Raw genomic sequence first — 18,454 nt, 5'->3', positions numbered from 1 at the left:
AATTGCTTCTTGAAATATCAGCTTCATTTCAAGTTTGAAACATTAAATCAAACCTGATTTAGAATGCGTTTCAACCAACCTTGATTTAGAATCCGTTAAACCAATTTTCTCCTATAGAAAACGTTTTTAAAACGTTTCAGCGTGGATTATCAATTTGAATTGGCGTGAGAAAACTGTATCGCTAGCGGCACATGGTGTTCAAAGCTTTTTGTACTTTTGGTATTCTCGTCGCAACATATAGCACCATCAGGAAACAGGTGTATCTTTCGATAGCTAAAACAAGAAAGAACAGCCTACTTTTGCGACGATCATTCATTCCCGGATGCCTGACTTTTCTGATATTCAATTCAAGTTAGGAGACAAAATCGAAATCATAGTAGGCACAATTATTATCTTTATTATGAACCACTGGAGCAGTTCATTTCAATCACAGCTATCCGAAATTTGCTAAAAGAACGGGTACTAAAGATAGAAGTATTGTTATTCGTATCATGATTAAAGAAAAAAGCATTTGAGAAATAAGTAATATAACGGATGCAACCAAATCTACGGCTTACGACATCATAATTATTACTTTCTGTAATAATATTTCTTCTTCTTGGCTTTAACGACTTTACAGGTCACGCTGGCAATTTTTGGCTTACTAGATTTATTTTACCACATAGCAGGATAGTCAGTCTTTGCTACGCGGGAACGGTCCGGATGGGATTTGACCCCGGTCTGTATTCTGTAATACTAATTTTGACGAATAGAAACAAAAGGTCAATCGATCGCCAAGAACACAAAAAAAAATCGTTTTTTTATTGTTTCCAAGTGAACAGTTTCGATATCGAACAGAACGCTACTTCCCAGTTGTGGTTAATTTGCAAGAATCAGCAATATTGTTTTGTTTCTGGTTCAATTTCTGCAACGAAAGGAAAAAAGACAGGAAGATTGGGTTTGTTTTGTTTTGAACACAAAGCGACCCTATTGCTGACTGTTGTTTTCTGGTAAGCCGGCATTGTTTTTTTTTCGCTGTATCGATGATCAACCCAGTCATTCCTACGAATGCATAGGCGATACGGTTCAGTTTAAAAGTGAGCCCAGATCGCACTTGTCGTAGATCCGTGTATTGCATAAAGATATTTTATCGACCGTTGTGTATTAAAATAAGTTTTCTTGATGCCGCAAGTCAGTGAAGGTAATTGAACTTAATGCAAAATATGCATATTTCGATATTTCAAGTGATTGCAAAAAAAAAAAATCGCAACAAGCAGACTTGCCATTGCATTGGAAAAATTAAATTATAATATTACAAAAGAGATCATGCAACCACGCTTGTCAGTTTTAACAAGAAAAATATGTAAAAAAAGAAAGTAGGCCCAACTGTCAAACGCTACCAACATGAACCAGCCTTTCAGCAACAAGCTGTCAAAGAACCAAAACCCAGTTGCGGCAGTATCAATAAAGAAGCAGAGCCGATCGAACCATTTCGCTTTTAGTACGCTGAGAAGGTGCCTGTCTATTGATTGAAAGACTGATCGCAGTTTTCTTTGTAAGTATTAAGCAAGCTTCCTAGTGCGTTTTTGTATTTATTACGTTTGTGTTGGGGTGAAAGTGTTGGTTTTAGTGCAAATCGTACGGCTTTGTGCATGAGTAACCTACGGATCGTATGATCCTTTCAATCACTATGGCACGATTCTGCCTATAGAATCGGGCCATTACCAAGAAGCAAGCGAGGTTTTACAGTGGTGTGATTAAAGTTGCGGCCTGGTGGTGTATGATTTAACGGCCGGTCGTAGAACGACAGGAACGTCGGATCAAATCCCATCTGGACCGTATCCCTGCGCGCGGGACTTACTGTCCTTTTACCAGTAAATACAGTCAAGCAAAGCCATAAATTTCAGGACTAGGCTTCTCTTGTGGTTATAGCGCCACATAAGAGGAAGAAGATTAAAGTTATGATGGCCATTGCTTCTGCGAACGTCGTTGATCTTTAAATTTTGGGGGAAAAGCCGTTCTAACTGTATTTCGTAGCCATGCCGTGTATATTGCCTTCTTGCTTGTGTGTAATTGTTAAACGTAGGAAATACAGGAATGGTTTCGAAGTGAGTGCGAATAATTATTTTAAACGCTTGTTCCTGGGAAACAGACCACTTCACAAGTGCACAATACACCTGTGTGCACTACTGCGATCGAATCACAAGTACGTAGCTACCATGGATACCATGGAGAATTGGTTTTCGACAGGTATGAGAAAGGGACGGCCATGTGGTGTATATGTTAAACGTAACCGGTTCCTCACGGCAGGACCGGGTATCAAATCCCATCCGGGCCATGCCCCCACACAGCAAAGACTGGCCATCCGGCTACGTGGTAAAAATAAGTCTAGTACGTCAGTAAAGGCCTGACCTTACAGGTCGTTTTTCAGTAATTTTCGTTTCACTAGGTGTTGCTGCGGAAACAAATCCGAAATGCGATTCTGCTTTTCCTACGAGTTTTTTTGACAGTTGTTAGCACATCAAGTAGGCATATCCAATTTTGCAACACGAATAATGTTAAATGTTACCTACTGAAACATACCTACAAACCTACATCTCAAGCCCATGAAGGTCCAATCGATCTCGTCGCGCAGCCGATTCGGCTCTCTTCACGGCCCCTCCCCTTTTTTATTCATATACTTAGATTTCTTGATTTTGTTTATTTGCAAATGTTGATGAAACATGTTCCAACCTGTCTGTTCATGATTCTGCTGGTTCTATTTTATAAACTTTGAAACGCAATTGGCCTGGTTATTGAACCGATAAAAATGCTTACAATTGTCATATCGATAAAAGCCCGTTGTCGCGGAGGGCTGATGCAGTGGCTTCAGGTTGCAGTTGTTTTTGCTTCATGCAAAACTGCTTACTTAGCTTAACACAACACCTATAAGTTCTTTCGTGCCGCATACGTTTGCGTTGCCAACTATTTGAGCATAATTGTTTGCTTTTATTTCTTTTAAGGTTATGCCAAAATAATGGGTCAATGTGTTTTGATAAACTCTTATGTTGTTTTGTTTCTGAAGTTGCACTATGGTATATAGCTTGACCCTTGGTGTGGTTAAAACTTTTTTTTTCTAAATCGAAATAAAGATGTAAAGCAGGTATCCTACATCTTCCCCGTTTTAGAGTATAATATTATGATTGTGTTCAGTTTTGCGAAAGAGTAATATTATCTATCTTCTATATATATAAAATTCTCGTTTCGCGGTGTTAGTGTGCAAACTCCTTTTAAACGGCTGAACCGATTTGTATGAAATTTTCGCCAAACGTTCGTTAGGTATGAGAATAGGTTTACCGCTACTTTTCCTTTCGCTAGGTGGCCTCTGGCCAATATTATGAGTTCTTTTCTGTTTTTCCTACGGGAGTTATCAAGTAGGCATTGCCATTTTTTCAACACGAATAATGTAGAACACTACTGAAACAAAAAAGTTCTTACGAATAAATCAATCAAAGTAGGTACACATGACGATTTATTTGTGTAATTTTTTTAAAGCGTAAACATACATTGTAAAGCAAAGCCAGAAATACCCCGTGAAGTGTCAGAAAAGGAGAAGATGTGCCACAACAGAAGAAAAAGAAATTGCTTTTATTAGGAATATCATTTTGATCAAGAATGGTAATAGGTAATTTAAAAAAATCAATTGATCAACGATTTTCTCTAATCACTACATACAAGGATCAAAATTGAACATTCAAACTGTTTTCTAGAAAACTTTAATTACAAAACGCATTGTTAATGCCAAAGTTAGGTTTGGCGGGTAAGCTAGTTCGTTATATTTTTTTCTTGTGTTGGAAATGAAAAAATTGATTTGAAATTTGAGTGCTAATATATTTTTAAAGTAGCTATTTAGCAGATATGCTACACCTCCCCCGTTTAGAAGAATAATGTTATGATTAAGTGAAATTGTAATGAGCGGAAAAGTAATATTATTTTACTTTTTTTTATATTATTTTGTTACGTTTCAATCTAGTGCTACATTATAAAATTTATTATGGACGATAATATCTGATATGCACTGATTTGTTGACTAGAGATTTAAAATTGGGAAAGTTGTAAACTAATGTATGAGGTTTGAATTAGATTTTTGAGAATTTTTTACATTCACAACGAGATGTGAGGTTTTCATCATGCTTTTCTTTGTTTCTTTGTTTCATTTTAGAAATCAATATATGCAATCTTGTCCGAAGAATCTGTTTACATTTTTCTTTAACTTTGTTCATAATCGATGCTTTGCGCAATTCTTCACATACAGTGGGATAATCCATTCCATATTTTATTTTTAATGTATTTAGCCTCTCTTTTGGGGCAATGTTTATCATTTTCTTTATCATTTATTCCTTTTTTGATTTTTTAACTTTTTCATATTTGTTCTATGATTTGCATTAGATGCATCTTTTCGTTCTTTGATTGCTTTGTTGGGTACATCAATGTAAGTTTCTGTGCTATGTGTATCTTTCATGTCTCTTTCAAACTGTTCATTATATAGCTCATCATTCTTCTTCTTGGCTTTAATGACCTTACAGGTCACGCCATTTCTGGCTTACTAGACTTATTTTACCACATAGATGGATCCTTGCTACGGGGGACAGTCCGGATGGGATTTGAACCCGGTCCTGCCGTGTGGACCGGCGCCGTTTATCATATGCACCACCGACCAGTCCCGAGCTCATCATTATATACTGCATTAATTCCTTTTATCTCTTTATCGACGGTATCGTTCCCACAAGTCTTTTCATGTATAAAGTACACAACTGACGCTGTACAAGTCGTATTCATATCTTGATTCATCCTGTTGCTTTACAGAGATTTTCCTCTCTAGTGCTATCATCATTTTTATCATATTTCCTTTCAAGCTGATATTCTTTATAATAATCATTATATAATCCGTTTGCCCTCATGCCGTTATTTAAATATTTGCATGGGTTGGTCATCAGCATTTGTCTGGTTTCTTGGTTTCTTTTTTCAAAGTTAAAACTTGATTCGTACATTTCGTGATTTCTTATATGAAGAATGCTAGTTATTTTTTCTTTTTTGTCTTCATCCAATTCTATAGATTCATTTTGCAAATTTAATTTGTGTCCTTGATGTATGTTTCATTAGTATTATTTATGTTCGTATCGCGTTGTATAGGTCGATATCTGAGTGAGGTATTCATTTGATTTCTACTGTATATTGTAGTTAATTTCTACTCTATTACTCTGAATCTGTAATTCAGCCTCATTGTTTGTACCTAACTCGATAGCCTTTGCAACAGATGTACAGTTACTATGTTTGATTGTATTTTTAGTATCGATGAGTTTTTCCGGCTATTAAAGCTTTTATTCCAGCTTTCATAGTTCACTTTTTGGCTCCTACTGCTCCTATATTATCTGAGAAGTGATGCCCTTTCAAGATGTAACGTAAGATCGCTAGTTTCGTCAGTAAAACTTGAAAAATCGCCCTTTTGTCTTGTAGTATTTAATTTCATTAAAATTAAATCTGCTCGAATAATTTGTTCGCAATTATTTTTCAAAGCTTTCTAAAATTGCATTTCTTGCTTTTCCTGTCAGTTTAAATAAAATTGCCTGGATTGTAATGGGTTCATTTTCTGTAGTTTTAACTGATTTACAGGTTGTTAATGATGATAATATATGTTCCAGTTTGTCACTATTACCATTATATACTGGCACATAACTAGCAATTATGTTCAGTAATTCAGTAGCTGTAGCCTTTGTGTTAGTTGTCGTTATTTTTATTGTAGTATTCAATAACTGATTTTATCAAAAAGTCGTATTTAAATTATCTGAATTTAAATCTTTCATAATGTAACATAATGTATAGTTTTGTACCTTCTTTTTTCTTTTCCTTCTTAAACTATTATTAAACTATTGTTACTGACGGGAACAAATCGGACTACGGTCCGCCGTACTGAGTTGACTACGCGAAGAATAGTCAACTTGAAACTTCTTGCGCAAGTTTCTATTACCTTCTGGTTACAGCGGGATCGACGTTAGGCTTTTTTCCTGGATTGACCAGGATTAGTGTCTAACGTAAGATCTCATGGATTGTAACCTTTTCCGTAAATGGCCTTAGATCGGTTCCGACGAATAGGCTTTTGTATTGAATAAAGCAATATAAGTTTCTATCCGGAGGGAACCGTTCAACTGCCAAACAGAAAGACTCGTCGGTTTGAAGGTTAGATAACAAGTGAAAGTTTATTGAAAATATTCCAGCTTATATATTAACAAGGTGTATTGGTATTAGTTCTTATTCTACACGCCGTAAGTGTGTGTTAGTTTCAAGAACGTAAGGGTAAATTCCTAGTTTTACCTCCTAGTGTTAGTTTAGGATTCTGTAACGCGATCCGATTCGGGCTTTTTTTAGTTAATTGCACCGAGCGCATAGGCGCGTGTTTTCCTTGTCGCTCCTGTGCGTATGTTACCCAGATGCAAACTATTTCGGATAATCGATTGTTTAAGATATCAAGGCTCGAACAAGCCGTCCTTTGTAACGTGTTTATTATTTGCTCGCCTATCGCAATGTGGTGGTGTTAGATCGCGTTGTTCTTTTCCTATTTTCTTCTGTTTTCATCCGAAATAAACACATGGCTAGGGGTCTGTTTTGGTACCCTATCCTAAACCTTTTTAGTTTGTTGCATCCTAGTAATTGAATGCCGATACTATTGAAAGCAGGTCATTGTGCTGCACATGCATTCCTTTCCCTGGGGTTGAACGCACTTGAGTCGGTTATTCTTATTTTCCATTTTAGACCTCCTTCGCATGACCTACGCGATGCGTGATTTAATTACCGTAGAACAGACCTTTCTATTGTTCTTTGTTTAATTTGGTCTAACCCAAAACCACATGTGACATTTTTTGATGGCTTATGCCAGCTATGCATTTATCTAGTACGCCTCATGCCTTGTGAAAGTGAATCTTTTCCCTTTCTTACGATAGTTCGAATTTTCTTACGCGTACTCTGTGAACTTTGTCGCGTCCGTAACAACTATCATTCATGTCATATACGTGTCATATACGTTTATGGAATATACGTCTATAGTAACATTTTAGCTATGTACTTATCTTTCGTTGGGACTTCTGCCAGTTGACGTCTTTGTTGGAACTCCTGTTCGTAAATCATCGTGATAAGCATGTCCGTAAGCATCCTTTTTGAGGTTCCTGTTTGATATCTTCCCGTGCAAATAGACGTAGAGCGACGTTTCTCGTCAATATTCGATGAAATGCGATGAAAAGTCCATATATAAAAAAACAGCATCGAAACGTCATTTCCATAGAAACACATAGAAATATTCCAACGAAGTAGGCACAGAAATGTCTCGCCGAGCGATTTGCTTTGTTTGCAAAATTGAGCTACTTTTGAGAAATGTCGCGCGAGAAATGTCTCTCTACGTCTATTTGCACGGTTCCACGTTGCAGTCTCTCTTGGGATCCCGCAGGTCAACATTTGTGATCCGTGGTCTCGCCTTCCACTATTTCTTGAATCTCAACAGCTTTTCGAATTTCTTTTCACTTGTTAAATTGCTTCATTGTGTTATTTTCGCGATGTGCATTTGTGCTTTCGTGCGATAATTCTTTAACATCCCTAGTAATCAGTTATTAGGCGAAGATTTTCTGACACAGTATCTTCCTAATATTATACCTAAGTATAACTGATGCTTTCACTGTTCGATTCGCGAATTCATTCATAATAAATGAATTTGTTGCTTGATACTCTCATTCATAAATATAATCGAAAGCTTGATTCTCTACGATCTTGAAATTCCTTGAGCTTAAAAATATAATTCGTTGTGAATCTTCAGATTCTATATGATCGTAAAATATCGATCTCGAACTATTTCTTTGGATACTGTAGAGTACATTTATACTGTCGCAGTGTTTCATGAAATTCTGGCACATATTTTCCTGTATAACACTTTAACTACGCACTGCCAAAAACTTGCTTTATACTTTCTTGTGTAGCTAATCATCACGTAGCACATTCTGCTCAAATGTTTGTCTCTTTGTTCATCCATCGGTCACGAGAATTTTGCCACTTCAAGCATGCCTCACACGCAATAGTCCATCGGGTTGAGGTCCGGGGAGCTGGGAGGCCAAACATTAGGGGTGGTAAAGTCGTAAAAATGGCCTACCATTGGCCACTTTGGTTATCCAGGGCTTGGCGACCGTGTCCAGCAACTTCACATAGCCCTTCGCGTTCAGCTTCAGGCCCTGATCAAAGAAATGTGGTGGCATCACATCCCCTTCCGATGACACGCTCCCTAACACCATGCCCGTTTGTGGGAATTTTGTTTGCGGCACGCGGCCATGGAACGTCGGTAGCACAATAGGCAAGCCACCTATTAATTTGGACGTTCAGCTTCTGATACTGACAACAGTTCTTTTCAAAGAACCAGATCGTTTCAGGCTCTGCCGGATGTTTGATCATGTTAAGCAACTTTTTTGCGTGTGCCAAACGCTTCTTGCGGACTTTTTGAGCTAAAAGCTGACCCCTGCGGCGTTTGTACGACGCATAGCGAAGATCCTCATTCAACGCATGCTTCAAAGTGTTTGGGGTCACATCAATTTCACGCTCGAATGCTAACCCCCGGATCATGCTGCACTCGCACCTGCAATTCATGCAAGAACTCGTCGTTCCGTAAGCAATCCGACTGCCTGGTAGGATACTTATGGCTTTCTGTAGAATATCGAAGTATTCAGCTTCAATATATTCTAAACTTGTGGTTAGGATAACGGTTGGAGCTCAACTAAACTTCCTAACCATGTACAAAGGTTACTTATACATTTTCCTAACATGCCGATTGTTACACTTGTAACACCCCACCTACTAGATTCATAACACTTTCGAATGACGTATCGTTTGTTTTGATACGACTACTCAATCACGAACTATAAACGAAATGGCCAGGTGTCAAATTTATCTTGCACACTGTGTACTAGATCTCCCATCTGAAAATATCTTCTGACTGCGTCATGTTTCTTGCTGGAATCAAGAACGAAGTGATCCACGATGTAGATGCCTTGGGGTTTTTTAAGGTTTTGAAAATTGCTTCTTGCGAAAACTACCCTGCTTCTGTTGAACTGCATGGACCGGTTGTTCCAAAGTAGACTGATGCTCGAAAACAAACGTATCCATCTTCAAATTCATATATCGTTGATATTCCTCAATGGGGTATTGGACAGTAATATATCGTTCATTCGATGTATCTTCGTTCCGGGGAAGGAATTTTATGCGAATTTTATTATAGCACTGCCCTTTGAGACCACACACAAACGCATAACACTTGAACTGGTTCTTGAAATCAAGATCCTTCCCAAACACGATTCGAAATCTTCCCAGGCACGAAGATTGGTCGGCGCTGAAGCTGGTTGCGCTATCTTCTGCAATAGTTCGGCCATCGTGAAGATCGCTTGCTTAATATCTTGATCTTCCGGTATCCTGCTAGATTCTTCCCGTAGCTTCTTGTTCCTTAAATCCTCCTCACCTTAATTATTATGTCTGGGTGCTACACACACATCCTTTATTGAACTTACTTTCTTCAGTTTTACAAATAGAATGAATCCATACATGACATGCTCCAGCTTTTATACCCATTTCCCATCTCATTTATGCCTGCTTGATTTTAGGGAAAAATATAATTATAGATTGAATCATGCATGTAGCATGTGCATGTGCTTTGATATCCAACATGTTGTGATTAGCGGGATAGTGGTATATGTGGAAGCGGCGCCAATCCTACACGACACGACCTGGTAGCAAATTCTAGTCAAGGAAAGTCAGAAATGACTACATTTTTGTCACTTCTCAAGAACGGCCTGGCCGTATCAAGACTTATTTTACCACGTAGCAGGATAGTCAATCCTTGCTACCGGGAGATTGTTTTTGAATCTTTTGCTATTGTTTTCGTACAGCAATACGGCCGGGCCGTTCTACATGAATAAAAAACATATTGCTTTCATACGTGTAGTTTGCTTCTGGCCATCAACTAGTCTGTATACAAATTCTACTCGGGTGTGTTGCGTTACCGCCGGGTTTGTATATTTATTTTACCATTGAACGTTGTACAAATTGAATTTCCAATGGATTTGTGATTTATACGCTCGGTCTTCAAACCTTTCTTGTTCAATAGTTCGTTATCGTTGATATAGATAACAACATAAATTTTAAGTTTAATTCAGTCCGAAACCACCTGAAGGCGCTGAATAAATTAATTTTTGGATGATTTTTTTATGATTTTTCTTCTGTCAATAATAATTTTTCAATTGCAAGGTGATCTAGTTTTGGATTTTTAAAGCTTTATCGAATAGCAATTGTTAACGGTTTTTATTCCTTTTTGTTGTTTCCTTGTGGATTCTTGAATCCACTCCGATTCCGACGTATAAAAACCGGAGTATACTCTGAAGTAATTGCTCCGGAAGAATCCGGATTTAACTTCGGAATAACTCCGGAGTAATTACTCCGGATTATTCCGAAGTTAATCCGAAGTTTGCTCCGGAGTTACTCCGAAGTTACTCCAGAATGTCTCGGAGTCGGATTACTACGACTACGGGAAAATTGAAAATTTATCCATTACAACTTAACTTAATACTGCCGTACGCCTTCGGTTCACAGCACTGATAGAACTGGACCGCATTTAATCCGTTAAAAGAATCGTTTGTCCCATGTCTAGTGCGTGGATTCTGTAGTTGAATCCGATTTTTATGCCCCGGACTCGGAGATTTCACCACTAATACTAATGAGAAGACGCAACTCGACAGAATTCCCAGAATGATTTCTAGTCAAAGATTAAAAACATGATATTTTCCACGGGCTTTTCGCAAACATTTTCAAAGTTTAAAGTTTAATTTAACATAAATCACAAATATGATTACATATACATAAACAATATTAGATTTCCTTTCCACATCACGAAACATCACCAAAATCAGTCCAGTACTTAATTTGATTTAGTATTTTGTATTTAGATTGATTTGAAGTTGAAAAAACTGTTTTTTACATTGTTTAATAAATCTTGAATTTGACAGCTTCGCTCTCAGAAACCAGATTATATAGAGATTTGTTATTTTTATAAACATTATATATCACATCTCTAGGGCTTAATTATTTGTATATATTCAAACTTAATCGCATCATTAGAGGCCGAGGATTGCCAGATTAAGAGCGTTTTGCAAAGCTGTAGAAAGAATTGGTATACTGGAATGTTTGAAGTCGAACAGTCATAGCAACTTTAAAGAAAGGGTCATTTTGGCTAAAATGTGTGAAACGAGTAGGAATAAACAGCGGAGGTCTGTTGCGCGAGAGGGACCATAAATGGGGTCTGTAGATAAAAGCTAAGGAATGTTATGCGAAAGATGAAAACAGCAAATGGTAAATGAATCTAGTGCCTAGTTTTAACTGTGTCGAACTGTGTGAAGGTTGTTGATAAGGAAGTCAATGTGGTCCTTAAACGTCAAGGATGCGTTAAGGAACACATCTACGTATTTAATGTACGACAGACGACTCAGAGTAATGCCAAATAAGCAATAAATCCAGTCGTCCTTATGAGAAGAGTGACTGAACGAGACGACAGAACATTTAAATTTAGGACATAGATAATATTGAGAAAAGATTATGCGCAATGTTTGCAACCTATTTACACAGATAAAGAAAGCAACTTTCCACATGTTGCAAGTTCGACGGTTTTTACGGACGGACGTAAGTTTTAATATGAAAAGAAGTGTAATCAAGAAATTTTCTAATTTTGTTATTTTATTGCAAACCACTTTTAGTATAAATTGATCGTAGGACATAGAGAGTGTAATTTTCTGCGGAGTAGTACAATGTTTGAATATTTATTTTCAGATGAAATGGACGATTCTTACAATAAACGCCTGCGGCAGCAGGTGGAAGAATGTCTTCGAAACGCAATAGAGCAACTTAGGAATATCAAGGATGTACGATTTCGTGCAGAAGCCGAAGCACCACTACGAATGATAAACCAAAAGTTGCATGAAATCGACAGGTGTGAAAATTTGACATGACGCGCAATCTTGAGTTTCTAAATATTTTTTTTCCTGTTCTAGAATTAAAACAATGAAATTAGAAATCTTCAGAGAGATAATACAAAAGAGTTTGATAAAGATTTTCAAAAAATGGGCGTTGGAGAACGAGGCTGATGAAAATTTTATTCGGATGCTTGGGTCGACCTCACTATTTATGAACGCGGACTCATCCGAATTTTTAACTTCACGTGAGCATCACCGTTTACCTGTAGATCAGCTTGCTGTGGAAACCGACCAAAGACTTGCGTTAAAATATCCCAGGAAAAAAAATGGCGCGCCGCACAATTGCAATCCTTGCAATAAATCACATGATAATGCAGAACAATCTACTAGCACATTATTTAAACGAAGACATGAAGTGTTCGTTCCACAACCACAGCCTGCAACGTACGGTGAACATAAGAGGATGATGCAGCAACTTCATCTGCAAGAAGATGCAAGAAAACAGGCTATGCCGGAAGCTGCAACAGATATCCGAATCAATCAAGAAGTTTCAAAAACAAAACCGAACACAGCGAACGCTACAAGATCAATCCACTTAATCAATCAAGAAAATGCAAGCAAACAGGACATGCCGAAAGCTGTAAAAGATATCCGAAACATTGTGAAAAATAATGATAAAACATCCAATGTACCTGAACAGTGTATCAGGACTGACCAGATGTCAGTACCAGGTGTTCGCATGGAATCCAGAAAATTGTGCAATAGCATTGATTCCATTGGTGACAATGCGCAAATAGATAACAGAAATGATGTGCGTGTATTACCGGAAACAACAAACAAAATCGCTCATCAGCAGAGTGAAAGTCAGTATCCTGCGAAGAATCGTGAAAGAAATGGCGATACCAATGATCAGGTTATTGCACAGCAGTCGAAACCAACAAAACCACATCATAAAAATAAAAAAATCCATAATGAGCTGCATGATTTACTTTCATACACAGCAGAAATTTTTCCAAAGTTAAGTAAGAGAAAAAGTATCTCCGCTGAAGAAGAACACAATATGCAATTATTGAAACAATTTGGAATTACCAAAAGGTTACAAATAATTTTGCAACCTAGTGACTGCGAACAAATTGCACAACGCACTCGAAGCAAATCAATTGACTCGACAAAATATCTGGAAAATTTAGAAGCAGCTAAGCCAAATGTACCAGTACCCAGTAAAATTAGCCACCGTAGAGAATCAAGATCGATGGAACTGAAAAAACAATTACCTACTTCCACGAACAGTAGTGGCACAAAAATAAAACAAACTGCTCGTAAGTCGGTGTCTAAACCCCAAAATACTGTGAAGCCAAAAGCTAGCAGCAAAAATCATGTAAACATAAAAAATGTGTTCAAACACGTTTCCAAAGAGGAACAAAAGTTAGTAAAATCGGATACTGCCTCAAAAAAAAGAATACGACGATCCCCAAGTCCTCCTCCTGCGAAGAGACCGCGAAATATCGCAAATCTTTCAACCGATATCCATGCACTGGCGACGACTGAACAGAATTCAGCTAAAGATTCTGATGAAGATGACCAATTCGCACTGTTACCAAATGTGATATTGAAACAAAATCCACAACCTAACAATGATCTGAAGGTACATTGTCACAGCGATTACATGGAGAAATGTTGCCTCTGTTCCTATGACGGTGAACTAATGGTGCAACACTATGTGTACAATCATCCAAAGAAGGCTGTATACATTAGTCGTCTTGCTCCCGAGCAAGCACGACTAATAAGAGCTGATCCATTCGGCATCAGTGGCCGAAAAGCAGTATCCAGGTACGGTGACCAGGAGATAATAGTATTTCGATGCCATTTTTGTGACTTGCGGTTAAATGAATCACAAGATATATGGCTGGATCACATATCGAAACATACGGGTGAATATCGTTACAAATGTATGCTATGTCCAACATTTTCCCGCCATCCCACCGACAGAGTGCCGCATCATGCACTTTGTACCAATCCTGTCATGCATTTATGGCATACATACACCTTCGAGGACAATCATTTGTACGCATACATGTGCAACAAGTGCAACTTTGTTCAGGTTCTTTTGGGCAACATGATACGACATTTCCATCAGGATCATTCAGAACCTGGTTCAATTGAGGGACGATACACGAAATTTAGCTTGGTCAACTACAACCTGCAGGAAGAAGATACGGAACTGCCCTACGGGATGGTAAAATTAGAACCGATTTTTGATGACACTAATGCTCCCATGGAAGAAATCATCAAGCAGGAAGTAGAATTTACGCCTGCTGAGGATTGTCTGACACCGAGCACAGCGTCGTTGCAAGACATCGTGCAGGAGCAGCGCTCGCCAGAAGTTATAACCATAAAAAAGGAAATTCTCACTAATGACAATGATCAAGGTAAAACAAACACTTCAGAAGAAACCACTGAAGCAAGATGCGAGCCACAAGAAAGTCGAGAATTTTCGTATTCAAGTAGCGTTCTTGTTAAGAGACTACCAGGTGACACACTCTCTTTGAAAGAGGACAACAGCAAACCAGTTTGTAATTCATCTTTTCTTAAAGAGTATGACATTAAATATAGTACAAGCAACGCTGGTTCTAGGGATACAACGAACTCTACTAGTGTGTATTCAGGAACTAATCAGCATCATGCAACGTCATCAATGGTAGCTCTGCAGCCGTGGAATGGGAAAGATGGTAACAAAATGCTGCTACATACGAGTAAATTAACAGATCAGTTTTTGATAGCGCCATACAAATGTACCGCATTCAACTGTGGATTTTATACAAATACTTCGCAAACAATGGCCTCCCATTTCCAAAGACACCAAAAACTGACAACGGTGCATCCGATAACACGTGATAGCTCATGGTTGGAATGTTGCTACTGTAACTATGTTTCGTTGAGTGTACACAATTTGCTGCAACATATTGAAACGGTGCACAAGTACTGTGCCTATCAATGTGATCGTTGTTGTTATCGAAGCCGGGATCCCAACAGTGTCCGAGTTCATCAACTGAATTACCACTTAGAATACGATGCCGATGCCAAGATCGTATGGATTCCGAGTCGACAGAAAGAATATTCCTCTATGGACAGGGACATCATTATGAATCATCTGAAAATCAATGTGAATGTTCTGCAATGTACAAGTAAGTTGTTAAGTTTATGACATTAGAACAATTCTTCGTGTGTTGTATTAAAACTTCAAGACTTGTCTGTCTTGGCATTCCATTTCTGGATTTCCTTGATTTTATTTACCCGTTAATCAGTAGTCAGTCCTATGTAAGGTCCTAATGGTACTTGATAGCCCGACATAGAACACTACACGGTAGTTTATTGATTTATTTTTTTTTTTAATTTGCAGATTGTTCTTCAAGAGAGTTCAACGATATGGAAGAATATCAGAATCACATGAAAGCGCACGGCCTGATATACATTGCGTGTCATGTTTGTGATCTGATAGTTGCTGCAAACAAGATGATAGATCATATCAGTTCGCATAACATATTTATGATTCAGTGCATATATTGTGATTATGGGATAAATGATGTTAATACGATCATGAAGCATGTCGTTGATGAACACTCTGACGAATTGTTATGTTACCATGTTAGATGTTCAAAGGTAAGTGTTACGGTATTGACTCTGGCCTAAGTGATACATTGATAATTTTTTTTCGCTTTTCCATTACTTCTCTTTTTGTTTCTGCAACAGAATGTTCCACCATTTATCCGAGTGCAAAACAGAATATCACCAGAACGTTTTATCAATTGTGAACAAAATTTCTAAGAATTGCTTTAATATCGATGAACACTTACTTCTGTAGATATAAAATTAATTTAAACTATTAAATATAATAAATGTATGCATTTTACTTTATTTTAATTTCCTCTGGTTCGCTGACGGAATAGACAAACTTCGTTATTATGTATTATAAGGTATATTAATTATGACAAATTTGTGGTTATGTCTATTGTCAGTGTATGTAGCAAACCGCACTGATACGGGTATGGATCCGAAGCTTCTCGAAGTATAACGTAGGCACTCCATACCCTATACCATACCCATACCCGACTCAATATGTCCATGGCGTACAGAACGGTAACATATCTCTCCAAATATCTGAGCTTTGGTATGCGAGGAAAGCCAACCCCTTGGGAACATATGGCTTGGGTTATATGGCTAAATTGAGCGGAGGGGGACAGCCAGCATTTCTTCTGTCCAGGCATAGTACGGGGCTGTAAACAGCTAGGATGCGTGGACCCTCCCACGAGACATGGGGTTGGGACAGAGGCCTTGCAAGCCACCCCCCATACAAAAATTAAAAGGAAATTTCGAATCGGAATAAAAGATATTGGCCCACGCCCCGATACAAGGACAACGATGAGAAACTCGGGACATGGAATTGCAGATCCCTCAAGCATCTCAAGCAGAACAAGGAGAGAGCCAGCGGCTTCGAAATAGTAGTACCTCTGGAGGTGCGTTGGAAAGGAGTTAAGGAGCGCTGCTACCGCAGTGATTGCATGATCTAGTGATAGCGGTGGTGAAAAGCATGAACTCGATACAGCGGTACAATGGTACAGGATGGTGGCCAATTAACGAACTGATGTGCCGGTTGAGTGTTCGTGTAAGGTTTTTCAACCTGAGCATTATTAATGTGCATAGTCCGCCCCTGGGGGCGGCCCGGTGGTGCATGTGATAAACGGCGCCAGTCCACACGACCGGACCGGGTTCAAATCCCATCCGGACCGTCCCCCCCGTAGCAAGGACTGACTATCCGGCCACGTGGTAAAAATAAGTCTAGTAAGCCAGAAATGGCCGGCGTGACCTGTAAGGTCGTTAAAGCCAAGAAGAGAGAGAGAGTCCGCCCCTTGGAAGCACCGATGACGATAAGGAGATCTTCTATACGCAGTTGGAGAGGGATTACGACCGCTGCCCACAACACGTCGTCTAGATCGTCATTGGAGACTTTAGCGCTCAGGTTGGACGAGAGAAGGCATACAAACCCATCATAGGAAGATTCAGCGTTCACCAGCTGACGAACGACAATGGGCCTCGTCTAATAATCTTCGCCTTCTCCAACCACATAACCATTCGCTGCACTTTCATCCAGCACACATTTCGCTTCACACATTGATGGAAGGCACTTCTCGGATATTATCGACGTACGTACGTACGTGCAGAGGAGCAAACGTCGACTCAGACGATTTCCTGGTTATGGTTAAGTTACGCCAGAGACTGTGCGTAGAAAACAAGCTGCGCTATCAGCCCACCCCAAGCCTCAACATAGATCGGTTGAGACAAGCTGATGTGACGAGGGACTTCGCGACCGCGCTTTTTGAAGCGCTGCCTAAGGACATGAATTGCCACCGCCATCCTTGAACGAAGTCATCAGTGTCATCACACAGCTTAAATGCAGCAAAACAGCTGACATCGATGGTCTGGTTGCCGTTTAAGATGGGCACGGAGAGGCTTATCGCCATCCAACACCATTTGACTTGTAACGTTGATCTTTGTCATTCCGACACGTAGTAAGTTTGAACGGAACCCACTGCGTCATTTTTTTTTTCAATGAAAAAATTCTGTGAAACCTATTTGTTATAGTAGGACGGTGGTGTATGTAATAAATGGCGCCGGTTCCACATGACGGGGTATCAAATTCCATCCGGATCATCGTCAGCAACATCGTCAGTACAATCCTAAATCAATACATATTTCCGTTACGGCTAAGACCAGACGTTAAAAATAAAAAACGATGGAAAATGTCAGGTATAGTTAAAAATATCATAAAAAGGGACATGATGTTTTAGCACACTTAACCATTAAAATTTTTAAAAATACATTCTGACAAAATTCCTACACATAAAGTAATAAATTTTCAAAACACCCAAAAGCAACATCGGTTAGGAGATAAGAGTAACGGAAATACATCATAAAGGAACTAGCAAAGCGCATAGGAAAAGGGGACCAGAACGATATCAACCGATGCTCAACCGCATGAACCGGCGCTAAATTAACATAAAGATGATGTGCGATCAGCAATGCAATAAACGACAAGGGATCAACTCAAAATCAACATTAACCGATGACCCCGTTCTTAGGGAACAGGATGCGCCTTACAACGTATACATATACAAAAAGGCGCTGTGTGACAGGGAAATAAAAAAAAGGATCACCCCCGCGTTCTGTCGGTCTGGCACCAAAAACTAAAAGGAAATAAAAGGAAAGGACACTTCGGGTACGCTCAGCAATGTAAACCAATAGCAGTAAAACAAAAGGAATCCTATCTCTTTTTAATTTTTCATTTCATTCTAACATTCAAACCTTCGAATGTGTATTTTAATATATAAAAGCAGAATATTGTTAATAACTTGACTTGCATCTAAACTTAAGATCTGGTCAAGCCGTTTGGGTTT

The 18,454-nt window shown here is 38.7% G+C and overlaps 1 protein-coding gene across 1 annotated transcript; it reads left to right on the top strand.

The window, feature by feature from the left end:
• The first annotated feature begins 64 nt into the window (after positions 1-64).
• Positions 65-17,099, top strand: LOC125769356 (uncharacterized). Its single transcript, XM_049438038.1, has 5 exons — positions 65-1,534; positions 11,860-12,019; positions 12,081-15,187; positions 15,403-15,662; positions 15,753-17,099. Exons 2-5 carry the CDS (start codon positions 11,865-11,867, stop codon positions 15,825-15,827), a joined length of 3,597 nt encoding a protein of 1,198 aa, XP_049293995.1. The 5' UTR covers positions 65-1,534; positions 11,860-11,864; the 3' UTR covers positions 15,828-17,099.
• Positions 17,100-18,454: the final 1,355 nt, after the last annotated feature.

Source organism: Anopheles funestus, chromosome 3RL, assembly GCF_943734845.2.
Source record: "Anopheles funestus chromosome 3RL, idAnoFuneDA-416_04, whole genome shotgun sequence".
In the NCBI taxonomy this organism is placed as follows: Eukaryota; Metazoa; Arthropoda; class Insecta; order Diptera; family Culicidae; genus Anopheles; species Anopheles funestus.
This window is presented reverse-complemented; position numbering and strand designations above follow the sequence as displayed.